Source organism: Grampus griseus (genome assembly GCF_964374135.1).
Source record: "Grampus griseus genome assembly, chromosome: 17".
In the NCBI taxonomy this organism is placed as follows: Eukaryota; Metazoa; Chordata; class Mammalia; order Artiodactyla; family Delphinidae; genus Grampus; species Grampus griseus.
The window spans coordinates 32,416,316-32,444,038 of NC_139011.1; the positions used below are offsets into that span (position 1 = coordinate 32,416,316).

The following is a 27,723-nucleotide window of genomic DNA, read 5'->3' on the forward strand; positions in this document are numbered from 1 at the left end:
GAAAAGAAAGTAATGGTAGTATTATATAGTACTATAGTATATAGTATTATAATGTTTATATATTATAAATGTTTGTTATGTATTATACTTTTATATGTAACATTATATGCTATATAATTAAATATTGTTTATAACATTTTATTATACAATAATATATTTTATGTGAAGCATTTACATAGCCATAACATTTCATATGTTGTCACATATTTACTGAACAATTACATATTTATAGCAAGATTGTTATATCTTATAATTGTTTATTACTATAATAAACAATAAATAAACCCAACAGCAGAACATTAAATGTACCAGGACCATAGACAGAACAGGTTGTAATGTGACAGAAGTGTGCGATGCTTAGATGGTAGAAGTGAAGTTTATCTGCTCAAGTGAGTGGGCCAGATCCATTGAAGGTAAAAAACAAGTTGCATTCAAACATTTGACATTTTCTTTTCCATTCTTTAACTTCGAGAATAAACCTTTTTTCACTTTGAGAATAATTCTTCAGTGTGAGATCATGTTAATTTTTTGTACTTTTGCTAAGGCATAGATTTAAAGATACTATGCATCTATTGTGCAAAAGCCAGTCACTTAGCAGGTAGGCAAACTGAAGTTTGGTTTTCAAGTTGACTAACAGACCAGTACAGGTTAGGGGGTGATTTGATCTTAAGCTGCAGTGATAGAGATACAGTATCCAGAACAAAGTCCATCATAGTTCTTTACTCCTCCCTAACACAGTCTGATATTAGGTTTGTTTCTGGGTATCACTCTTGACAGAAGACACCAAGACTGGAACACTCTCAGAAGAAGATGTGAGTATACCAAAAACTATATCAAGGCTGATAGAAATGACTGAGAAAACTGTGAACTCCAAGGCCAATTTATCTTTGCTCATGTGCTGATTCTGCCTTACTATGTTTCCAGCAAGAATCACAGTAAACTTCAGAAATTAATAGTTTTTCCCATTCAGGAGATAGAAGTCGTAGTTTGCTTAGCATTTCGTTCACCTGGAGTGCTTAAATTTAGAAAATGTAAGTAACATATCAATCGTTTTTATGCTCTTCCAGGAAAAAAATTGCCCTTTTATGTCCTTTTAAAAAAAGATAGAAAAGGTTGAATCTTCTGTATTCATTTTATCTTATGCTTTGCTAGCAAAATTCAAAATTATTCTTGCCCTTAGAAATTTTAGGATAAAGCTAGTTAGCTAGTTCCACTAAGAGTACTCTTCTGATCTTACTCATATTGTGCTGTGACCCTGTTAGAACTAAAACTGTTTTTTCTATTTTTCCTTCTATCTTTTTCCATATTTTGTACCTATCTTGACTTTTTAAAATATATATTATTTTACTGCCAGGTAGCCTCTGATTATTATTTGTTTGTTCTGGACATTAGTGAGCTTTAAGAAAGCAAGGAATTACCTGCCTTGAATAGAGTTGAGGACCAAGTGAATATTTTGGTCCTTAAAAAAATCACTAAAAATAATAGGAATAAAGATATTGCTGTGTTCATTCTTAAGTATCTGTACTAATACAGAGGAATGAATATCCATTTAATATTCATTCTGGATATAGGATTTCCTGGATATAGGATATCCTGCTTGCCATAGAAATGTATGATTTCTGCAAGTCTGCAAGTAATGAAAGAGTCTGCAGAGTGTGAATGATAAATTAATATAAAGTTTTCTGCTTGCACTGATTTTTAACTTTTATTTAGTTTTTAATTTAAAAAAATTTTTTAACATATTTATTGGAGTATAATTGCTTTACAATGGTGTGTTAGTTTCTGCTGTATAACAAAGTGAATCAGCTATACATATACATACATCCCCATATCTCCTCCCTCTTGCGTCTCCCTCCCACCCTCCCTATCCCACCCCTCTAGGTGGTCACAAAGCACCGAGCTGATCTCCCTGTGCTATGCGGCTGCTTCCTACTAGCTATCTGTTTTACGTTTGGTAGTGTATATATGTCCATGTCACTCACTTCGTCCCAGCTGACCCTTCCCCTCCCCGTGTCCTCAAGTCCATTCTCTACGTCTGTGTCTTTATTCCTGTCCTGCCCCTAGGTTCTTCAGAACCATTTTTTTTTTATATTCCATATATATGTGTTAGCATATGGTATTTGTTTTTCTCTTTCTGACTAACTTCACTATGTATGACAAATTCCATCCACCTCACTACAAATAACTCAATTTCGTTTCTTTTTATGGCTGAGTAATATTCCATTGTATATATGTGCCACATCTTCTTTATCCATTCATCTGTCGATGGACACTTACCTTGCTTCCATGTCCTGGCTATTGTAAATAGAGCTGCAATGAACATTGTGGTACATGACTCTTTTTGAATTATGGTTTTCTCAAGATATATACCCGGTAGTGGGATTGCTGGGTCGTATGGTAGTTCTATTTTTAGTTTTCTGAAGAACCGCCATACTGTTCATAGTGGCTGTATCAATTTACCTTCAACACCAACAGTGCAAGAGGGTTCCCTCTTTTCCACACGCTCTCCAACATTTATTGTTTGTAGTTTTTTTTTTTTTTTTTTGCGGTATGCGGGCCTCTCACTGTTGCGGCCTCTCCCATTGCAGAGCACAGGCTCCGGACGCGCAGACTTAGTGGCCATGGCTCACGGGCCCAGCCGCTCCGTGGCATATGGGATCTTCCTGGACCGGGGCACGAACCCGTGTCCCCTGCATCGGCAGGTGGACTCTCAACCACTGCGCCACCAGGGAAGCTCTGTAGTTTCCTTGATGATGGCCATTCTGACTGATGTGAGGTGATACCTCATTGTGGTTTTGATTTGCATTTCTTTAATGATTACTGATGTTGAGCATCCTTTCATGTGTTTGCTGGCAATCTGTATATCTTTGGAGAAATGTCTGTTTAGGTCTTCTGCCCTTTTTTGGATTGGGCTGTTTGTTTTTTTGATATTGAGCTGCATGAGCTGCTTGTATATTTTGGAGATTAATCCTTTGTCACTTGCTTTGTTTGCAAATATTTTCTCCCATTCTGAGGGTTGTCTTTTTGCTTCCCTGGTGGTGCAGTGGTTAAGAATCCGCCTGCCAATGCAGGGGACACGGGTTTGAGCCCTGGTCTGGGAAGATCCCACATGCTGTGGAGCAACTAAGCCTGGGCGCCACAGCTACTGAGGCTGCGCTCTAGAGACTGCGAGCCACAATTACTGAGCCTGTGTGCCACAACTACTGAAGCCCGCGCACCTAGAACCTGTACTCTGCAACAAAGAGAAGCCACTGCCATGAGAAGCCCGCACACCTCAACGAAGAGTAAACCCTGCTCGTCACAAGTAGAGAGAGCCCACGTGCAGCCAAAAATAAAAATAAATAAAATAAATAATTTAAAAAAATACTGTATATGCTTTCCTTTGCTGTGCAAAAGCTTTGAAGTTTCATTAGGTCCCGTTTGTTTATTTTTGTTTTTATTTCCATTTCTCTAGGAGGTGGGTCAAAAAGGATCTTGCTGTGATTTATGTCATATAGTGTTCTGCGTATGTTTTCCTCTAAGAGTTCTATACTGTCTGGACTGACATTTAGGTCTTTAATCCATTTTGAGTTTATTTTTATGTATGGTGTTAGGGAGTGTTCTAATTTCATTCTTTTACATGTAGCTGTCCAGTTTTCCCAGCACCACTTATTGAAGAGGCTGTCCTTTCTCCACTGTACATTCCTGCCTCCTTTATCAAAGATAAGGTGACCATATTTGCGTGGGTTTATCTTTGGGCTTTCTGTCCTGTTCCATTGATCTATATTTCTGTTTTTGTGCCAGTACCATATTGTCTTGATTACTGTAGCTTTGTAGTATAGTCTGAAGTCAGAGAGCCTGATTCCTCCAGCTCCATTTTTCTTTCTCAAGATTGCTTTGGCTATTTGGGGGCTTTTGTGTTTCCATACAAAATGTGAAATTTTTTGTTCTAGATCTGTGAAAAATGCCATTGGTGGTTTGATAGGGATTGCATTGAATCTGTAGATCGTTTTGGGTAGTATAATGATTTTCACAGTGTTGATTCTTCCAATCCAAGAACGTGGATCTCTCCATCTGTTTGTATCATCTTTAATTTCTTTCATCAGTGTCTTATAGCTTTCTGCATACTGGTCTTTTGGCTCCTCAGGTAGGTTTATACCTAGGTATTTTATTCTTTTTGTTACAGTGGTAAATGGGAGTGTGTCCATAATTTCTCTTTCAGATTTTTCATCATTAGTGTATAGGAATGCAAGAGATTTCTGTGCATTAATTTTGTGTCCTGAAACTTTACCAAATTCATTGATTAGCTCTAGTTTTCTGGTAGCATCTTTAGGATTCTCTATGTGTAGTATCATGTCATCTGCAAACAGTGACAATTTTACTTCTTCTTTTCCGATTTGGATTCCTTTTATTTCTTTTTCTTCTCTGCTATGGCTAAAACTTCCAAAACTATGTTGAGTAATAGTGGTGAGAGTGGGCAACCTTGTCTTTTTCCTGGTCTTAGTGGAATTGCTTTCAGTTTTTCACCATTGAGAATGATGCTGGCTGTGGGTTTCTCATATATGGCCTTTATTATGTTGAGGTAAGTTCCCTCTGTGCCTACTTTCTGGAGGGTTTTTATCATAAATGGGTGTTGAATATTGTCGAAAGCTTTTTCTGCATCTTTTGAGATGATCATATGGTTTTTCTCCTTCAATTTGTTAATATGGTTTATCACATTAATTTATCACATTGATCACATTGCATATATTGAAGAATCCTTGCATTCCTGGGATAAACCCCACTTAATCATGGTATATGATCCTTTTAATATGCTGTTGAATTCTGTTTGCTAGTATTTTGTTGAGGATTTTTGCATCTATGTTCATCAGTGATATTGGCCTGTAGTTTTCTTTTTTTGTGGCATCTTTGTCTGGTTTTGGTATCAGGGTGATGGTGGCCTCATAGAATGAGTTTGGGAGTGTTCCCCCCTCTGCTATATTTTGGAAGAGTTTGAGAAGGATAGGCGTTAGCTCTTCTCTAAATGTTTGATAGAATTGGCCTGTGAGGCCATCTGTTCCTGGGCTTTTGTTTGTTGGAAGAGTTTTAATCACAGTTTCAGTTTCAGTGCTTGTGATTGGTCTGTTTATATTTTCTGTTTCTTCCTGGTTCAGTCTCGGAAGGTTGTGCTTTTCTAAGAATTTGTCCATTTCTTCCAGGTTGTCCACCATTTTATTGGCATAGAGTTGCTTGTAGTAATCTCTTATGACCCTTTGTATTTCTGCATTGTAAGTTGTTACTTCTCCTTTTTCATTTCTAATTCTATTGATTGGAGTCTTCCTTTTTTTCTTGATGAGTCTGGCTAATGGTTTATCAATTTTGTTTATCTTCTCAAAGAACCAGCTTTTAGTTTTATTGATCTTTGCTCTCATTTCCTTCATTTCTTTTTATTTCTGATCAGATCTTTATGATTTCTTTCCTTCTGCTAACTTTGGGGTTTTTTAAATTCTTTCTCTAATTGCTTTTAGTGTAAGATTAGGTTGTTTATTTGAGATATGTCTTGTTTCTTGAGGTACGATTGTATTGCTGTAAACTTCCCTCTTAGAACTGCTTTTGCTGCAATCCCATAGTTTTTTGGGTCGTCATGTTTTCATTGTCATTTGTTTCTAGTATTTTTTTATTTCCTCTTTGATATCTTCAGTGATCTCTTGGTTATTTAGTAGTGTATTGTTTAGCCTCCATGTGTTTGTATTTTTTACAGATCTTTTCCTGTAATTGATATCTAGTCTCATAGCGTTGTGGTCAGAAAAGATACTTGATACAATTTCAGTTTTCTTAAATTTACCAAGGCTTGATTTGTGACCCAAGGTATGATCTATCCTGGAGAATGTTCCATGAGCGCTTGAGAAGAAAGTGTTATCTGCTGTTTTTGGATGGAATGTCCTATAAATATCAATTAAGTCCATCTTGTTTAGTGTATCATTTAAAGCTTGTGTTTCCTTATTTATTTTCATTTTGGATGATCTGTCCATCATCCATCCATGAAAGTGGGTGTTAAAGTCCCCTACTGTGATTGTGTTGCTGTCGATTTCCCCTTTTATGTCTGTTAGCATTTGCCTTATGTATTGAGGTGCTCCTATGTTGGGTGCATAAATATTTACAATTGTTATATCTTCTTCTTGGATTGATCCCTTGATCATTACGTAGTGTCCTTCTTTGTCTCTTGTAATAGTCTTTATTTTAAAGTCTGCTTTGTCTGATATGAGAATTGAGAATTGCTATTCCTGCTTTCTTTTGATTTCCATTTGCATGGAATATCTTTTTCCATCCCCTCACTTTCAGTCCATATGTGTCCCTAGGTCTGAAGTGGGTCTCTTGTAGACACCATATGTACAGGTCTTGTTTTTTATCCATTCAGCCAGTCTGTGTCTTTTGGTGGGAGCATTTAGTCCATTTACATTAAAGGTAGTTATCGATATGTATGTACCTATTACCATTTTCTTAATTGTTCTGGGTTTGTTATTGTAAGTCTTTCCCTTCTCTAGTGTTTCCTGCCTTGAGAAGTTCCTTTAGCATTTGTTGTAGAGCTGGTTTGTTGGTGCTGAATTATCTTAGCTTTTGCATATCTGTAAAGGTTTTAATTTCTCCATCAAATCTGAATGAGATCCTTGCTGGGTAGAGTAATCTTGGTTGTAGGTTTTTCCCTTTCATCACTTTAAAATATGTCCTGCCACTCCCTTCTGGCTTGCAGAGTTTCTGCTGAAAGATCAGCTGTTAACCTTATCTGGATTCACTTGTATGTTAATTGTTGCTTTCCCTTGCTGCTTTTAATATTTTTTCTGTGTATTTAATTTTTGACAGTTTGATTAATATGTGTCTTGGCATTTCTCCTTGGATTTATCCTGTATGGGACTCTCTGTGCTTCCTGGAGTTGATTATTTCCTTTCCCATATTAGGGAAGTTTTCAACTATAATCTCTTCAAATATTTTCTCAGTCCCTTTTTTTTTCTTTTCTCCTGGGACCCCTATAATTCGAATGTTGGTGTGTTTAATGTTGTCCCAGAGGTCTCTGAGATTGTCCTCAATTCTTTTCATTCTTTTTTCTTTATTCTGCTCTGTGGTAGTTATTTCCACTATTTTATCTTCCAGGTCACTTATCTGTTCTTCTGCCTCATTTTTTCTGCTATTGATTCCTTCTAGAGAGTTTTAAATTTCATTAATTGTGTTGTTCATCATTGTTTGTTTCATCTTTAGTTCTTCTAGGTCCTTGTGAAACGTTTCTTGTATTTTCTCCATTCTATTTCAAAGATTTTGGATCATCTTTACTATCATTACTGTGAATTCTTTTTCAGGTAGACTGCCTATTTCATCTTCATTTGTTTGGTCTGGTTGGTTTTTACCTTGCTCCTTCATCTGCTGTGTATTTCTCCGACTTCTCATTTTGCTTAACTTACTGTGTTTGGGGTCTCCTTTTTGCAGGCTGCAGGTTCGTAGTTCCCATTGTTTTTGTTGTCTGTCCCCAGTGGCTAAGGTTGGTTCAGTGGGTTGTGTAGGCTTCCTGGTGGAGGGGACTGATGCCTGTGTTCTGGTGGATGAGGCTGGGTCTTGTCTTTCTGGTGGGCAGGTCCACGTCTGGTGGTGTGTTTTGGGGTGTCTGTGACCTTATTATGATTTTAGGCAGCCTCTCTGCTAAGGGTGGGGTTGCGTTCCTGTCTTGCTAGTTGTTTGGCATAGGGTGTCCAGCACTGTAGCTTGCTGGTCGTTGAGTGGAGCTGGGTCTTAGCATTGAGATGCAGATCTCTGGGAGAGCTTTTGCCATTTGATGTGGAGCCGGGAGGTCTCTGGTGGACCAATGTCCAGCACTCGGCTCTCCCACCTCAGAGGCTCAGGTCTGACACCCAGCCAGAGCATCAAGACCCTGTCAGCCACACAACTCAGAAGAAAAGGGAGAAAAAGAAAGAAAGAAAGAATAAAATACAGTTATTAAAATAGAAAAAAATTAGTAAAAAGAAAAAAGTAATTAAAAAAAGATAAAGAAGAGAGCAGCGAAACCAAAAAGCAGATCCACCAATGATAACAAATGCTAAAAACTACACTAAAAAAAAAACAACGGACAGTCAGTACCCTAGGACAAATGGCAAAAGCATAGCTGTACAGACAAAATCACACAAAGAAGTGTGCACATACACACTCACAAAAAGAGAAAAAGGAAGAAAAAGTATATAAATATAAAATTAAAAGAAGAGAGCAACCAAATCAATAAACAAATCTACCAATGCTAATAAGCTCTAAATACTAAACTAAGATAGACGTAAAACCAGAAACAAATTAGATACAGAAAGCAAACCCCAAGTCTACAGTTGCTCCCAAAGTCCACTGCCTCAATTTTGGGATGATTCGTTGTCTATTCATGTATTCCACAGATGCAGGGTACATCAAGTTGATTGTGGAGATTTTATCCACTGCTCCTGAGGCTGAGAGATTTCCCTTTCTCTTCTTTGAGATTTCCCTTTCTCTTCTTTGCTCGCACAGCTCCTGGGGTTCAGCTGTGGATTTGGACCCGCCTCTGTGTGTAGGTCGCCTGAGGGCATCTGTTCCCGCCCAGACAGGACGGGGTTACAGGAGCAGCTGATTAAGGGCCTCTGGCTCACTCAGGCCGCAGGGGAGGAAGGGGTATGGAATGCGGGGCAGAGGCTGGTGTGACGTTGCAGCAGCCTGAGTGCAGTTAGTTCTCCCAGGGAAGCTGTCCCTGGATCCCGGGACCCTGGCAGTGGCGGGCTGCACAGGCTCTCGGGAGGGGAGGTGTGGATAGTGACCTGTGCTTGCACACAGGCTTCTTGGTGGCTGCAGCAGCAGCCTTAGCGTCTCATGCCTGTCTCTGGGGTCCACGCTGAAAGCTGTGGCTTGCACCCATCTCTGGAGCTCGTTTAGGCGGTGCTCTGAATCCCCTCTCCTCGAGCACCCCAAAACAATGGTCTCTTGCCTCTTAGCCTGGTCCAGACTTTTTCCTGGACTCCCTCCCGGCTAGCCGTGGCGCAGTAACCCCCTTCAGGCTGTGTTCACGCTACCAACTCCAGTCCTCTCCCTGGGATCCAACCGAAGCCCGAGCCTCAGCTCCCAGCCCCTGCCCACCCCGGTGGGTGAGCAGACAAGCCTCTCGGGCTGGTGAGTGCCGGTCGGCACCGATCCTCTGTGCAGGAATCTCTCCACTTTGCCCTCCGCACCCCTGTTGCTGTGCTCTCCTCCGTGGCTCCAAAGTTTACGCCCCCCCGCCACCGCCCATGAAGGGGCTTCCTAGTGTGTGGAAACTTTTCCTACTTCACAGCTCCCTCTCAGAGGTGCAGGTCTCATCCCTATTCTTTTGTCTCTCTTTTTCCTTTTCTCTTTTGCCCTACCCAGGTACGTGGGGAGTTTCTTGCCTTTTGGGAGGTCTGAGGTCTTCTGTCAGTGTTCAGTAGGTTTCAGTAGGAGTTGTTCCACATGTAGGTGTAGTTTTGATGTGTTTGTGGGGAGGAAGGTGATCTCCACGTCTTACTCCTCCGCCATCTTGAAGGTGCCCCCTGATTCTTACCTTTTAAATGATAATTAAAAGCTTTCTCATCTTAGACTAGTAAATATTGCTGTTAGAGTGCTACTACTTATTTCCCTAAAAAGAAAAGTTCAGTTTGCTGACTTCTTGAAAAAATTAGAATGAAATTTGGAGTAATTCTCAGGGATAGTATCACGTCCAACCTCTCTCTCCTTCCGGCTCAGTCCATCCTTAGTGTGTTGACTGTTCTGACATTTCCATTATGACAGCTCAGCTATTAAAGGAGTCAAAGAAATCAAGATGCTAAGTGCGAGCAACAAACCCAGTCAAGGGCTTCCCTGGTGGCGCAGTGGTTGAGAGTCCGCCTGCCGATGCAGGGGACGTGGGTTCGTGCCCGGGTCCGGGAAGATCCCACATGCCGCGGAGCGGCTGGGCCCATGAGCCATGGCCGCTGAGCCTGCGCGTCCGGAGCCTGTGCTCTGCAACGGGAGAGGCCACAACAGTGAGAGGCCCGCATACCGCCAAAAAAAAAAAAAAAGCCCAGTCAAGTTGCAAGAAGGGGATTTTCAAACTGAAGAAGTTTCTTCCTGGCCAGGACTTCTTTGGTTCCCTGTTGAGTTGAGGGCTGAGCTGTGTCATACGGGGCACAGCCTGCCAAAGGACCACTCTTGTACTTCCACGTCATTCATCTTGCAGATTCTGATACTCACTTGGTACTTGCCCTGTGTTGTCAGTGACCCACGGCCTTCATACTAAGTATGCTTGCTTTGTAAACTCTGACCAATCTGTCCAGTATTAAGTATCTTTAAGAACACAACCACTTTTCATTAATCACCCAGCCTTCTGTACTTTCCTCTTCTCTGTTTCTCTTTCCTTTGAAATAGCTCCCTCAGCATTCACTGCATACCCTTATTGCTTCTATTCTGCCCCATTCCCTAATCAGCTAACCTATAGTTAATGTATATATGTACGTTTTATTATTAAAAAGTTCTAGAATCCTGTTTACAAAGTCATTTTTTTAATTCCAAAGAGACTAAGAAGCAGTTTCTTCCTGCCTGCAGTCCCCATATAGATTTGTAGCAAATAGGAATCAGTCTTTAGAAGCTTTAAATCTAAGGATACCCTCTTTCTCTGTGTTATCATAGATCCTATACCTTTTCTCTCCACATTAATATAGGACCAAGACATTTTTTACCAAAACAGACCGTTTTTATCTTTGTTGAAATTCTGTTGAGGCAGCTTTCCGCCCACCCCCTGATAATTATTCCAGGTGTCATAGGGAGCTCCCTAGTGGGCAGTAGTGTGTCTTAGTGGTTAAGAGTGCAGCTCTGAAGCCTACTGCCTGTGGTCCAATCCCAGCTGTGACACTTTTCTGACCTTAGGAACATAACTTCTCTGTGCCTCCATTTTTTCCTCATTGGTTAAATAGGACTAATAATAATAAGAATTAAATGCGAAAAGACACAAGAAAAGGAAGTGCCTGATAGGCAATAACATTATCATCAGCCATGGGACCCACAGACCTGACCACACACGCCTCATTTTGAGTATACTCATGGGCCTTGAACTTGTGAACCATAAGCTTCTGACTTGCAACAAAAATCTCATCTTCAGCACTGTGCACCATACTTAGCCATAAGTTTTCAAACTGGTGCCCTTCTAAATTGGTGTCTGCTTTCCATACTAATCATCTAACTATACATTTTAATTTTCCCATGTCTCGGTGCCTTTTATTGCTTACATAGGCACAGCATTTGCCATTTATTGCTCGATTCACTTATTACCCTCAGACTCATTCGTACTCTCATCCCACATGGCTGTCCAACAGTCACCATTTGCTCACTAATTTATTATTTTGAAGATGGTATTTTATTAATTTCATTTATTTCCGTTGGAATCAAACCCTTCTTATTCGTATTTTCAGCATGTGGAATTGCTTTTGTATTTAACAGCCAAAATGGAGTTAGTATTTATAAAACACTCTATACTCTGAAAAACGAGATGGCCAAATGATAGTGACCACGGTTGACTATAAATGCTGTCCTTCGCTTGTGAACAGGGTGAGCGTGCTTTTGTTTCATACTGAAACTGTCATAAAGTAAAATTTTACAAGTAGTGGAGCTTCTGTATTTGCTTCTTAGCTGATCTCTTTGCCTCACCAGTTTCCCTTCCCACAGGTTACAGTTCAGCAAAGTAATCTTCACAGAATATTTGTATCATATCACTTCTTTTAGCAGTAGCCTATCTTGCCTTAACTGGTATCTATAGAATTGAGTCATTAAATTCTTTTAATTTGGAATGTGCTCTTTTTACTTCTTTTCAATGAAGGAAATACTATGTTAAAAGTCGAGTAAACTTGACTTACATAATGCAGGCCCAAATGTAGGACTTATTTTTTCTGTTTAATAATACCCCATGCCCTATGATGCATTGCTTTAAATTACTTTATGCATTATATCATTTAGGATCATATTGTCTTGTATGTTCTCATACCTGTTTATGTTTCTTGGATTCAGTTAGTAAGCATAAATCATTTTTACGAAACTTCAATGTCCATGAGAGCATTAATTTTCTTCATTCTCTTCTTTTGTGCCCTTTTTTTTTTTTTTTTTTTTTTTTTGCGATACGCAGGCCTCTCACTGCTGTGGCCTCTCCCGTTGCGGAGCACAGGCTCCGGACACGCAGGCTCAGCGGCCATGGTTCACGGGCCCAGCCACTCCGCAGCATGTGGGATCTTCCTGGACCGGGGCACAAACCCGTGTCCCCTGCATCGGCAGGCGGACTCTCAACCACTGCACCACCAGGGAAGCCCCTCTTAGCCCCTCTTTTGTGCTTTTCGTATTGTATCTTATGTACTTAAGGTGGTCAGTAAACATAGCTGATTTTTACTTACATTTCAGTTTTGTGGTTTGTTAAAACCAAAGGCACAAAGATTTCAGGTCCCTTTTAGCCATAAAGTGCCAACAACCCTTGTCGGTTTTGAAAAGAAACCCAATTCTTCATGTGTGGAACAGGAAATTGTACTTTTTCTTTTAAAAGTAGCTCATTTCTAACCATAAATTTCCTTGCGTGCCTCTTTTTTTCAAGCTTTAAAAACCATGAAATCTCAAATTGAAGGGCAGTTTATTCGACGTTACTTTGAAGTTACCCTCTTCTCTCCCATGTAGCCTCTAAAGGAGAGGTCGTTGGACCAGTTTATATTTTTTAAATGGTTGCTTTAAAGATAATAGGTATGATGGACTAATCTAGTTTTAAAACCATAGTTATTTGCTTTTCTGTGGGACTATTGCACAAGTATCAGAATAAACATGAAGAAGTCTTGAGTGTTTCTCAATCAGTTTTATCCTATTTTCTAAACTATACAGTGGGATCTTTGTGTTTTAAACCCGGAAATTGTCAAAATCTTATTAAGAACTCCATCAGAGAATCTCTACCTATTTATTCTTCAGTTAATTCTCCTTTTCTTCATTGAGAACATACATGGTAAATTTAAAACTGTATATATTTAGTTTAGCTTTTTAGTGCATTTTAACCAGTAGCATTGTAATGATGGCATTTTCTTTTATTTTTCATTCCAAATGTCCTGTACACTAGATTCACTACAAATGAAATAGGCTTTTGGGGACTAATCAGATAACCTAATCACTGCATTCTCCTGTGAAGAAGTCTCTATCCAAGTTGAAAGTTGCTACCTTTTTTGAATGAATGTTTAGAACTCTTTTAATTTGGGAGCTTCTGTTTCTGGAGTTATGGGAAATTTATCAAAAGTAGAGTTACATATCATCATCATCATCCAAAATACATGAGCATTTGTTTATATCGAAAGATACTGACTAAAGTAAATTAAATAGATTTTTTTTTGGTAGATATTTGTGTTCTGAGAACAAAAAGTTGATACTGGTTATTAAGTGATATATTAAGGAAGCAAAATGAACAAAGACTAAAATATAGTCATTCCTGCCATAATGCCATGTGTGTGTTCCTGGAAAATCTCACATTCTGCAAAAGTGAACACTAAACTAACAGGGCTTATGAGAAAGGTAGTGTTGGTACAGATTGCTTCCAGCTGTGTAACTTTTTAAGTATAGCCCTACCAAGTAAAATATCGATCCAGATGGCAGCACAGATATCTTCTGACGTTTACACCTAGACCCAGTCCATACTTTGCAGCCATGTACTCTGGAGTTCATACTTCCTCCTTGAAGATATTTGCTTCTAGTGGAGACCAGTTTAATCAAAACTAAAAACATAATTCGGAGATACCCTTCATCAATTAAGGTGTTTTATTTTATTTTGATAGTGGGGAAAGGTGTTCACATCTCCGTCTATACTTGCAGCCTCCCAAGATAGCTTAATATAAAGGAAAGTCAAGTAATTCTTTAAACCAGTAAAAGTAACCACTTCTTGCAGTAAAGGAAGGTGCTTCTGTAGGGGTTTTCTCCTGCCCCTGGTTACTTCAAATCATTAATATGCTGGGAATAAGATCTTTCACAACTTTGCATTATACTGAGAAGATTCCTCTATTTGCCAATTACATATAAACTAACTCTATTGAAGAAATAACCAGACAGTAGCTATTGATAAAATAACTATGTGTAAACAATAGAGAAGATACGGCTAGAATAAATGGAGGTAAGAGAAGGTCAGGTTTGGTACATCCTAAATTGGAGTATAGTCAAAATCTAGAAAGATGAGGTTCAAACTAGCAGAACCAAATAAAAATTTTCTTTAGAGCAAAAAGAAATTCATTCCATAAAGCAATGTTTTGTGAGTATGTATCCCAACCCATGTCAGATAACCAGTTAATTGTGGCATAATTTCCCATTCTTTCAAGAGTGTAATGGTGCCCAGCACATATTAAATGAACAATCACTGCCCTCTTTCCCATTTAGCCTGAACACTGCCTTAGCAATCATCTCAGTACCTCATTCCAGGCATTACTGCCAACCAATCTGATTTGGCATATCTTGTGACGTTATTTATTAACAACTTGCTGTAATCCAAGCAGTGTGCTAATTCCTTTACCAAAATAATTGTATTTAATTCTTGCAGCACTCTATGTGGTAGGCAGTTTTTTGAGGAAGTGGATGCTTAAGTATTATCAAACTGATTGCGGGGCTTCCCTGGTGGCGCAGTGGTTGAGAGTCCCCCTGCCGATGCAGGGGACACGGGTTCGTGCCCCGGTCCAGGAAGATCCCACATGCCGCGGAGCAGCTAGGCCCGTGAGCCGTGGCCGCTGAGCCTGCGCGTCTGGAGCCTGTGCTCTGCAACGGGAGAGGCCACAACAGTGAGAGACCCATGTACCGCAAAAAAACAAAAAAAACTGATTGCAATAATAAGTCACCTCAAATCCTTTATGGAAAAGGGTATAATATGAAATGAATAATAGTATAAATATAACAAAATAAGAAAACAGTGAAATTACAGTTGATGGTAGATACTTAAGCTGAAGTGTTGTTATAAGTTGGGAATGGGAAATCATTATGAGATACTGAAATAATGGAAAAGTAGAGGACTCAGAAAGCCAGTTGGAAGATTGGGGCAGATATATAGGAGAAAAAGCAAGCCTTGATTTAAGAGGTGGTGAAGGCAGCCTCAGGTTCTGACTTCGAGATTTCTAGTTTTAGCTGCTGTGAGCTTTATTTCCTGTGCTTAAAAAATCCTTGAGATTGCTTGTGGTATTCTTAAAGTAAGTTTCCTTTTTACTTGAATTAGGTGAAATGACTATTCCTTTTGCCAAATATGATGGCTAAGATAATAACGGTTCAGAATATAGAATAAAGAGAAGGATTTGAGAAACACGCAGTTCTGATCATGTTGAATTTGAGGTTGGAATGTCCAGTGGGCCCTTGATTGTGCAAAATCTCTGGGTTAAAGATTTTTCAATTCATGAACTATAGATCATAGTGGAAATGTAGGAGTGAATGAGATCTTCCATAGAGAGTGAGAAGAGTAGAAGGCTTGGGCATGAACCATGTACACCAGTACATCAGGAGCTCTCTGAAGAAGAAGGATCTAGTGCTAGAGAACTAACACTGAGTAGTCTGAGTTAGAAGAACCAGAAGAGTGATGTCAGCAAAGTCAAGGTAGTACAGTATCAAGAGGAAAAAATTCACTGCCAGGTGCTCTGGAGAGATCAGGTACCATTGGGAGTGAGGGTACATTTGATTTGGTGGTGAGCTCAGTGATGGCCTTTGCTTGCTAACACAGTTCTTAAGGGGTAAAGGTAAGAATTGGAAGTGTGATCTCAGTGGATCAAAGAGAAAATGCAAAGTGATGAAATGCGAAAAAAATGTATCAGTGCTTCCTGATAAGTATCAGAAATCTAGTGGAAATATATTATGATGATGAGGGGGGCCATAATTTAGGGCTGAAATAGACCTTAGAGATATCCAAACAGCAACTCCTTATTTTAACACATGAGGAAACCAAGTCTTAAAAAGATTTAGTCGTTTATTCTGTGGCAAAGCTAATAGTGGCAGATAGAACAGATGGCATCTAGGTCTCCTGATTCCAAATCTGCCAGTATATGTAGGCAAACTCTAAGCTCAAAAGGGAGGGAAATTTTTTTATGATTTTTAATGTTGATCACACTGAGCATTTGGATTTATTCTTTCTCATATATAAAAGGGAATAAGTTATGGTTCTGCTAGAGTATATTAATCTACATGCCCAATGTATTAATATTGTACGTATAAAAATGTTGATAAAAAGCCACTGGCTGGATCTAAAACAAACTGCCAAACTCAGTCATGTTGCAAAATTTAAGCAAAATATGTATTCATAACCCATTAAGAGAAAATAATTTTGTTTTTGATTGGTGAGAATCATTAATATTTTTAAATAATGTTATAAAAGTACTAAGTGAATTAGAAATGTAAAATACTGAATCTTAAAATAACCACTCTTTTTTACGAGTGGTATGTCTTATCCTTTGGCAATTGTGTGAAAATATTCACAACAGTATTTTTGAGCATCCAAACCAGATCATAATTTCTTTAGTCTTTGGTATAAGAGCACCACCTATGGGTTTCTCAGATGTTTGGGGAAAAAAAATTTAAGCAAAACATAATAAAATTATTTCTAGTTTTTCCCTATAATTAGTCTCTCCATCTCCATTTATTTAAAGGTTAAGAGTTGTTTGCTTTGTCATAGATTATTCCCACCCAGTTTTTGGATGTGTCTCACTGCTGTTAGATCAGCTAATAAGTATTTCAGTACTTATATGCCATTTACAGTGTTATACTTGTAAGTTAAACAGTTTAACTCAAAATTGTATTATTCTCTTTAATGTAAATGAATCTTTTAATGAAAATGAACAGTGTTTTACATCCTGGGGGAGAGACGATAATAGTTTTTGCCAGTTTATTTGTATGTTTGTATCTTCATGAACTTAAGAATTTGTTCAGTATGCTGCTACAAAATGGCAAGAGGAGGTAAAGAAAGAAAAAAGGTCTTATAAATGATTTAGGCATCTTTTCATTAATTATTGTGATAATAACTCATTAGAACAAGGTTGGAAGCAAAACTCTGGCACTTCAGTGTTAATAAGCCCAAAATAGAATCACATTTGGATAAATTTAGTCTTTTTCTAAAGTATCAAATTACACTTTTTTGTAAGGGAAATTTTACTCTTAATGAAATTTAACAAAAAAAAAATTGGAAGCTTTGTGTGTGGGCAATAAGATGTATGCTTAGGCTCTTGATATATTATATCCTTGTGTTTTATGCCATGAATCTCTGTGTCTGAAAAGTGATTAAAATCAAGATCCCTTTGGCGGTATACCCTGATTCCAGACTAGACACATTTTAGACGTGAGCCTGCAGAGGTTTAAAACCTCGACTGCATGTTTTTTTTCAGGGAGTGGGTTATTCTATAGAAGTAAGTGTTGACTCTTTGAGCAATATAGCTTGCTTTTATTTTGATCATTACGGATACAAACTTTGTAAAATCACTTCCTAGCATAATTACCCTAAGTTGAGCAGACTGTAACCTCTATTACACGCGCGCGCGCGCGCACACACACACACACACACACACACACACACACACACACACACACAGTGGTCGTTTAGGCAGCTGCTCTCCCCACTTCTAATTTGCTCCTTCTAATCTGCTCTTACTTTAAAAATAAGCTAATCCAGTTTGTCAAAATTGTATCAGACAAGAGGTTCCAAGATTTTACATTTTCCTGAAGGTTTAAACATTCATTGCATTTTCTTGTAACCAGTGACTCTTTTACAAATTAAGGGAGAATAAATTGTCAGATTATCAGCAGAATTCTGGATTGGTAAAATGTGAACTGTGAGAGTTCAAGATAATGAAAGGAGAAGAATACAGGGAAAGTGTTGGTAGTAGTTTAAATTTATTCTCTGTTCTAGGATATTTAGATATCTAACCACATCATGCTACTTTAATCACTGACTATTTCAAGCCTTTATTTTTAAAATAATTTAGGAATCATTTATGACCCTGTAATAAAGTTTCGAAGTATTCATGGAATGAATTAAAGAACTGCTTTGAAGTAATTTTGAAGTAATGTTTTGCTGCCTTTATCCAATCATCCACTAACTTCTTAACAACCCAGCATCTTACTGTTATGTTTATATGTGCTTTCCTTTAATTATTGTGTTCAGAATACTATTTATCTGATTTTTTTAAATTTAAAGTGTCCAAAAAGTAGTTCAGTAAAGTTGAACTTTAGCTGGTTTATAATAAAATAAATTTAAAAGTGAATTTTGAAAAAAGATAGATGGATCAACTGATCTCCATGGCTAACGCTAGCAACTTAACAATTTTAATGTTATTCAGAGATCCAATTTGAAAACTTCCACACCTCCCTAAAACGTTGTATTTAATTAGAATAAGATACTTTGACTAAAAGGGAAGAAAATAAAATAATTTCATTAGAATAATAAAAGCTTTTTAAGGTCGGCAATACTATATTTTATTGTATATGATTTGATGTCTGAAGTTTTCTTTTTAAATAAATACTGATTTACTTAATGCTTTGTTTTAAAGTATAATAATTAGCTAAGATTGCTTTGACTATCTTCCAGCTTGTGGAGAAACGCCAGAACAAATTCAAGTACCAAGTGGTATAATCACGAGCCCAGGCTGGCCTTCTGAATATCCTGCCAAAATCAACTGTAGCTGGTTCATAAGGGCAAACCCAGGGGAAATTATTACTATAAGGTAATTCAGATACCTTCCTGTATTATTGTATGATATTTTATTACAAAGTATAAATTCAGTTTCCAAGTATCATTGCTCAACATGCAGTAATATAAAAAGATGATTTTTCAGAAAATATAGTAAATTATATTTATCAGTACCATCTTGAGGGTAGGAATAGCAACCCGTTCTTCCTCTTTTATTAGGGCATGTGTTTTGAATATTTTCTAATGGCGGTAATGAATTTGCACTGAGCCATCCGTATTCTTCTAGGCAATTTTTTAACAAAAGGTACACATTTGCAAAACAGCTTATTAAGATCAACAGTGTAATCTTTGGCCATGAGACAAATAAACAGGACTCAGTAATCCACTTGGAGATCTAACCCATAATCTTGGTCTTGTTAGTAGAGTCCTCTACCATAAGGAGTTAAAACATGATTGTAGGCTACGTCTGTGTATAAAACTTGAAATAAGCTGATGATGGATAAATACTGTGTCTAGAAAAATCTTTCTTTCATAGCACTGAGACAATAGAACATTTGTTAAGAATACAAAATGAAAGATACTCCTAGGGGAAATAACCATAAGTTTAAGATCCTAAGAATAAGTATGATATAAATCAGGAAAATTAAGATTATTTTACAGACATTTAAAATTGCAGAGAAAAACTGTGGGAGTAAGATGTTAAGGAGGAAACATTCAGTGGAACTAGATATTGCTTGCTTAAGGAAATTATATCAAAGCTATTAGGGAAAAAAAAAAATTTGCCTGAAGGGGAGAAAAAAAAATAGTGTACCTAAACAAAGAACCATGACACAGTTAAGAATGCCATTCCTGTCACAGACAGTGCAAAGGCATCTTTGACATTCTTTCATTAATTACATTTTTATAGGTAAGGATCATGGAATTTTAGATTTGGAAGAGACCTTGCAGATCATAGACATATCCCTTAGTTTCACAATTTTTTACAAATGAGATTGTAAATTTAGCCTATTTTTGAATCTTTCCATGCTCCTTTTTTATATTCATTAACTAATGAGAAAACCAGTCTCTTGAGGAACACAACTGTAGTCTATCCCCTTTTTTCTGTGGCAGCCGTAAAACAGGGACATATGGTATGTTTTTCTTTGGTTCCTCTCTGCCCCAGGCCACATCTTTTGGAACACTGGAGCTGAGCTTATGTGGAAGCTGTAACACTCCTCTGTGGGAAGTATGATCCCTTGCTTGATGGATGGGTAGGATGTACCATTAAGGTTATCCTTCAGCAGTACCAGTGTTGGAATCTGAACAATATGCCTATTTTCTGTTACTTATAACATGACTAAGCACAAATGTGTTTACAAAGTAATATTTTACCATAAGGATTCCAAATATTTTTTAAACATAAAACTAGACTTTTTGAAGATTTTTTTTCTTTTAACCTAAAAATCCAACCCCAAATTAAATTTGCAGCCTACCAGCTCAGTTATGTAAAACTTGGAAATTCTTGCCAGCACAAAGGAGGTGACATGGAATCCTGCCATCTGGTTCTGATCATGTGTTGGATCCTTGAGATTTCACAAAGCTACGCTAAAAACCAAGCAAAATAGTGAAATGCAGAACAATATTGGAGGTGAGCTCCACATCTAAGGGAAGAGTTCCTAAATTCTGGATGGAGTTAACAAATTTGGATTTACACAGCTAGCCTCATAAAATCAGAAAGTAATTTTAGTAATCGTCCTAGTTCTTATTGAAACCATTAACTTGGTAATACCAAATTTTAAAAAGATGACACATCCACATAATACACAAAGAAAGTCAGGTTTCACTTGTGAACATGGGTGTAATATCTTAAATATATTGTTCAAAAGAAATTTATACCATAATCAAATTCAGCTCATTTAGACACACAATTGCGTCAATATTAGGAAATATTAATTTACCATATTAACAAGTCACAGAAAAGGTATATGATTACCTAGACTAGACAGATGTTTTAAAACTTTTTGGTAAAAACAAAATCAAGATTCATTCCTGAGTTTAAAATAATGAAAATCTAGATAAAAGAGAGAAACTAAAATTACCGACTATGAACAAACAATATTTAGACCTCTCCGTATAAAACTGGTTAAAGATGGTGATATATAAACATTTTTATCCCTTCCCTTTAAATCTTCCCAAATCCACAAAGGCCACCTTATCCACAGGAGGTAGAGGATTGGATTCTGGTTCCCTGCTTGAAGCCAAGGAGTAGGGTCAGGATATTTTGCTCAAGAAAGGAGGCTGAAAAAAACTTCTACTAACCACTGCTTGAACTTTCATGGGGCTGAGAGCTTAGAAAGGTAGGAGACATACCATAATAAGTAGGAATTTAACTAAGTCCCCACTGACTCTGTAACCGGGTCTACACTACTACTCTGAACCACCATCTTAGGACTGGTTTTGGGATGGAGACCTAAGTGGAGGTAGCTACAAAACATGCCGTGGGGGAACGTAGGAGAAGATAAAATTTTAAAAACAAAACAAAAACAGCACCAAAAATCTTTCACAAAAGTGTGCAACCCAAATTTCTAGAATGTTTGAAAAACTTTAATACTAACCAAAACAGCCAACAAAATCAAGTTGGAACAGATTTACTACAGGTGTGGTACAGTTTAATATATTGGGGTTTTTTTCTTAACCTTTTTTATGCCATGAACACTTTGGTAGTTTGGTGAAACCTATAGATCCTTTCTCAGAATGTTTTCAAATTTATAAAACAAAACACATAGCATTACAAAGGGAACCAATTATTCCTGAAGTATAGCTATCAGGTATTTTTACAAATTTATAATATGATAGTACATATATGCTTATTTATTAACATATTAGTGAGCAAGCCATGCTTTTAACAATTATAATTTCAAAGTGGTTTTGAGTGTAAATATTCTAGATCTCTATTAAAACTGAAATATAAGATGAAATTATCTGTGATTTCTATTGGTGACAGTGTGAGAGGTACTATAAAAACTATTCATGGGACTTCCCTGGTGGTGCAGTGGTAAGAACCCACCTGCCAATGCAGGGGACACGGGTTCGATCCCTGGTCCAGGAAGATCCCACATGCTGCGGAGCAACTAAGCCCGTGCGCCACAACTACTGAGCCTGCGCTCTAGAGCCTGAGAACCACAACTGCTGAGCCCATGTGCCACAACTACTGAAGCCCACATGCCTAGAGCCCATTTTCTGCAACAAGAAGCCACCGCAATAAGAAGCCCGCGCACCACAATGAAGGGTAGCCCCCCCTCACCGCAAGTAGAGAAAGCCCACATGCAGCAACAAAGACCCAATGCAGCCAAAAATAAATAAATAAATTTATTAAAAAAAAAAAAACTATTCATGGTTTGTTGTTCATATTCATAAGTGAAGGAAATGTTAAATTTCAGTTACAGATGGGTGAAAATAAAGTTGTAAATTTTTCTACTGAATTTGAGAATTTGAGAGAATAGAAACACTGAATACTCTTACTTGGACTTTATTAAACCAAAGCAGAGGGAAAGAAACTTTTTTAAAAAACCTTCAAAAACCTATTAATACAGAAGAATACAGGAAAGGAGGAAAATGAGAACCCCACTCCCCACCCCAAAGAGAAAAGCTATTCAATCAAAAAAACTCACTTAACCTTTAAAAGATAGACTATCCAATCAGGTTTATTGGTTGGTTGATTGATATGATTCCTCTCCGATGGGCTTAATAAGAACATACCTAAAACAGCACCAACAGAAAGTCTAAAACATGAAGATAGGAGGGCTTCCCTGGCGGCACAGTGGTTGAGAGTCCGCCTGCCGATGCAGGGGACGCGGGTTCGTGCCCCGGTCCGGGAAGATCCCACATTCCGCGGAGCCTGCGCTTCCGGAGCCTGTGCTCTGCAACGGGAGAGGCCACAACAGTGAGAGGCCCGCATACCGCAAAAAAAAAAAAAAATGAGGATAGGAAAAGATAAGCTATGGAAGTACATATCAGGAGAGAGCTAGTGCAGGAAGGTTAACATCAGTCGTAATTAACCTTAAGACACAAAGTATTAGTAACAAATGGAATAATCCACTAGGAAGATAAAATCCTGGTTCAACATTGTGTACCTAATAACACAGCATAAAACATAAGCAAAGCAGGCTGTGGGGGGAGTTACCAAGTTTGACCAGGTTTGACTAGTGCACAATTCAGTGGAAGTTTCTAAACATATGTTTTAATCTGAAGTTAATACATTAAACAGGAAAACAGTAAAAATGGAGAAGATTTGATAAAACTAACAAACTTGATTCAGTAACGCATGTATTACATAGGTGTGTAATGTTTATACCTATTTCAGTGAATAGAGAATGCACATTCCTTTCAAAGACATATGTGACGTTTATTTAAAAATTGATTATGTATTAAATAAAGGAATTCTGAATGTATTTCCAGACTTTACATCATTCAGATTTCCTCTGATCATAATGCAGTTAAATTAGAAACCAACAATTTAAAAAACCCCGTGTGTTCAGAAACGTATTCCTAAATAACTTCTGCATTAAAGATGGAAATCACAATGAAACTCAAAATATTTTTAAGTAGCCATAATGAAAGTATTAGATATTAAAACTGTTGGAATACATTGAAAGAGTACTTAGAAAATTTTACAGCTTTAATGCATTGATTTAAAAATTAGTAAGATGGAAAATAAATAAGCTCAGCATTTTCTCAAGAGTTTAGAAGAAAAACTACAGGGTAAATCTTTAGTAGAAAAAATAAAGTTAAGATCAGAAAATAATTAAATAGAAAAAATAACCAAAAACTGGTTTTCTGAAAGAGTGAGGAAAATAGACAAAGACAGATCTCAAGGCAAGAGTGAAGAAAAAAGAGGAAAGGTACAAATAAAAATTTTTTTAAAAAGTGTCTATAGTTATAAATACAATAATAGAGACTTTAGAAGTCGTAAAGGAATATCATGAATGGTTTATACTGATACTTTTATACAATTAGAAGAAATGAATCATTTTCTACGTGTGTTACCAAAATTGATTCAAGAAGAATTAGAAAACTAATGAATGCAATAGCTATTAAAGAAATTAAATCAACACTCAAAATAAGATTCTACACCCAGATAGTTTTACAGGCAAGTTTTGCCAAATGAATAGAGAAGCAATTTCCTTAACCTGATAAGTTATCTGTTTAAAAAATTTAAAAATCAAACAATATTGAAGTTAATTTTAGCACTAAGGACCAAGACAAGGATACATGCTTTCACTGCTTGTACTTGAACCTCAGTCAATACAACGTTCCCACAAATAGAGGTTAGTGGTATAAAAAAATGAAAAGGAAGAGGTGAAACTTTCCTTATTTGCCAATACTACACTTACCTACATAGAAAATCCAAACAAATTTAAAGACCACAGATATGAAAATTTAACCAGTTGTATGAAAGTACTATGTAAAGCTTTGCAATGATAAATTTTACTTTCAAGATAAAATGATAATTTCTAAGAAAACTTAAATTATCAAAACTGACTTAATGAGTTTAGGAAAGCTGATTAAACCAAAAAGCATGAAGAAATTGAAAATCTCTACCCTAAATCATCTGTACTCTGAAGAGGCACAAGGGCACAGGTTTGTAAACAGTGTCTTTGTTACATAAACTATTCTGAAGCATAAAAAAAGAAAAACTGAAAACTACTTTCACTTGTATTTTAATGTATTTTTATGTATTTTATGTATTTTAATGTATTTTATGTATTTAATGTATTTAATGTATTTTAAACATCCTAAATGAATATTAGCAAACCAAACCCCTAGTAGTGTATATGTGAAGAGGTATTTATTGATTATTTCTTTTGTTCTGGATCAGGTCCCTGATTTCATGAATCTTAGTTGATTAAAAGTTGGGAGTTCCCTGGTGGCCTAGTGGTTAGGATTCTGGGCTTTCACTGGCATGGCCCTGTTTCAGTCCCTGGTCAGGGAACTGTGATCCCACAAAGGCAAAAGGTGCAGCGAAAAAAAAAAAAAAAAGTATATTAAAGGACACTTTGATTACTTCCATATTTTGGCTATTGTAAATAATGCTGCAGTGAAATTTGGGGTGCATGTATCTTTTCTAATTAGTGTTTTTTTCTTCCAGTAAATAGCTAGGAGTGGAATTGCTGGATCATATGGTAGTCCTATTTTTAATTTTTTGAGGAATCTCCATACTGTTTTCCATAGTGGCTACACCGGTTTACGTCTCCACCAACAGTGCACAAAGGTTCCCTTTTCTCCACATCCTTGCCAACATGGCTTTGACAATAACCATTCTGACAGATGTAAGGTGATGTCTCATTGTGGTTTTGAGTTGTATTTCCCTGATGATTAGCAATGCTGAGCATCTTTTCATGTGCCTTTTGGCATCTGTGTGTCTTCTTTGGAAGAGTGTTAGATCCTCTGTGCATGTTTTAATTGGGATGTTTGTTTTTTTGATATTGAATTGTATGAGTTCTTTATATATTTTGGATTATTAACCCCTTATTGGACCTATCATTTGCAAATATATTCTCCCGTTCAGCACAGCCACTATGGAAAACAGTATGCAAGTTCCTCAAAAAATTAAAAATAGAATTACCAGACGATCCAGCAGTTCCACTCTTCATATCCAAAGAAAATTTAAAAAAATAATTTGAAAAGATATATGCATCCCAGTGTTCATAGCAGCATTACGTATAGTAGCCAAGACATGAAAGCAACCTTAGTATCCATCAACAGATAAGTGGGTAAAGAAGCTGTGATATAATGTAATATTTCTCAGCTATAAAAGAGTGAAATTTTGCCATTTGCAACAACATGGATGGACCTACACGTTATTACGCTTAGTGAAATAAGTCAGACAGAGAAAGGCAAATACTGTATGTTTTCAGTTTATATGGAATCTGAAAAATAAAATACATTAACGAATATAACAAAACAGAAACAGACTCACAGATACAGACATCAAGGAGAGGGACAAGATAGGTGAGGGGTATTAAGAGGTACAGACTACTATGTATAAAATAAATAAGTTACAAGGATGTAATGTGCAGCACAGGGGAATGTAGCCAATATGTAATAATAACTTTATATGGTGTATAAGGTGTAAAAATATCGAATCACTGTGTTGTACACCTGAAACTAATATAATATTGTAAGTCAGCTATACTTCAAAAAAAAAAAACTCCTCAGTAAAAGATACCATTAAGAAAACTGACAGCACCAGCTGTTGGAGAGAATGAGGGTTTGAGTGGATCTACGTATATCTTGCGTAACATACATGCCCCAAATAGATACATGCTTATACTATATGAAGAGCTCTTAAATAAGAACAAATTGTAAGGTATGAAGGATATAACAAGGTGATTCACAGAAATAGAAATAGCTAATAAACATAGGAAAAAGTGTTTCAATTTCAGTAAATAAGGAAATGCAAACTAGAACAATGATAAATCTATTTTATCCACCTAGCTGGCAACAAATCTTTAGAAGTAAAATGTTTCATTTTGCCAGAGTTGTGGGGTATAAGGTGCTTTTTCATACACACTTGGTGGAATTGAGTTGGTATAAACATTTTTCTCAGTGTTGCTATCAAATTTAAAGTGGAATTGTGTCTTTTGACCTAGCAGTTCTACTTGTAGAAAAATTTGTCCTAGAGAAATACTTACTCATGTGTGTGTGGAGAGAACATGTATAAGGATTCCAGCCTTGTTCATAATAGTGAAAAACTGGAAGCAGTCAAATTGTCAGCCTTTGTTGTAGTTACCCAGAATATTTAAAGAGGAAATACCCTGGTATAATAATCCCTGGATAATTAACTTTATCATCACTTGGCGTAAGGCAGGAATCTCACTTTTTGGTGAGACGTGTTAGTAGAAAATGCTGTTTTGTTTTTTCTTCTTTCATAGCAGTGGCTAATTTTGTGTGTGGTCCTTATTTGACTTTTCTGCCCTTTATTCATGCCCGTATTTTATGAACTACAAGATAACATTTGGTTATAAACCATTTATGTAGAAAAGTATTCCCAAACTCAGGGGCTTTTCACTGAAGAAGTTTTTTGTTTGTTCATTTTTAACTTTTTTACTTGGCTCAGGTTTGTGCTGTTTGCTCTCCTGAAATGGGAGCTATAAACTCATTAAGCAAGCAGATGAACCAGTCTAATCTAGAGAAGGCAGACTTCCTCTGTGTCCTTCAGTTCATCGAATTATGGAGTCGTTCAAACAGAACAACTTAGGGTGCTAAGAATTAGAAGTGGTCCTTCCTAAACACACACAGGGAGAAGAAAAAGAAAAAAGGTGCCAACTGTCTCCTGTTTTTTAGCGTTATCTTGGAATTTTGTGTTACTTATGAAGAAGTATTGTTCTGGAATCTGGGAAAGAGATATAAATGTTAGGAACACAGAAGCAGTATTATTATTTGCTGATGATATAGTTGTGGGCCTAGAAGATCCAGGAGAATCATTGAATATATGGAGGCTTGTAATAAATTCCCCAGTTACTTTGTGTTATTAATGAAATTTTTTTCCAAAATTTCCTTTTCAGTAGGCTTTTCTGACTTTTTATTTGTAGTTTTCAGGATTTTGATATTCAAGGATCCAGAAGATGCAGTTTGGACTGGTTGACGATAGAAACATACAAGAATATTGAAAGCTACAGAGCCTGTGGTTCTACAATCCCACCACCATATATTTCTTCACAAGACCACGTCTGGATCAGGTTCCATTCCGATGACAGTATCTCTAGGAAGGGTTTCAGACTGGCATACTTTTCAGGTGTGTTTTTAAATAAGAAGAAGGATATGGAACAGAATTCTATAGTATTTACTGCTCAGTCACTTTGGGACTCGCCTTCTAAACAATGTCCATTTAATTGTGACTCAATCCTCAAGGCAGCTGAGATTGAGGAGTTAGAGGCTAAAGGTTCAGGTACCATAGATCCGGGTCTCCAAAAGGCATTTTGTATAATCCTAATAAAATGATTAATTTTACAAACTAAGGTCAGTTTTCTTTTTAAATATTTTGAATACGTTTATTTTAAAAGGAACTTTTTCCCCTCAAGTGTTTACCAGTA

At 37.1% G+C, this 27,723-nt stretch overlaps 1 protein-coding gene across 3 annotated transcripts in view; it reads left to right on the forward strand.

Moving 5' to 3' along the window:
• LRP12 (LDL receptor related protein 12) overlaps window positions 1-27,723 on the forward strand; it is a gene marked incomplete at its 5' end in the record, with an annotated part of 84,773 nt that overhangs the window by 46,898 nt on the left and 10,152 nt on the right. For 2 of the 3 annotated variants that reach the window (XM_082674704.1, XM_082674702.1), the window contains 2 exons: window positions 18,548-18,683; window positions 27,223-27,425. In XM_082674704.1, coding sequence (XP_082530830.1) covers window positions 18,548-18,683; window positions 27,223-27,425 — 339 coding nt within the window. Of the gene's footprint in view, window positions 1-11,439; window positions 11,548-18,547; window positions 18,684-27,222; window positions 27,426-27,723 lie in introns of all 3 variants that reach the window. The other variant, XM_082674703.1, reaches the window with a different exon arrangement.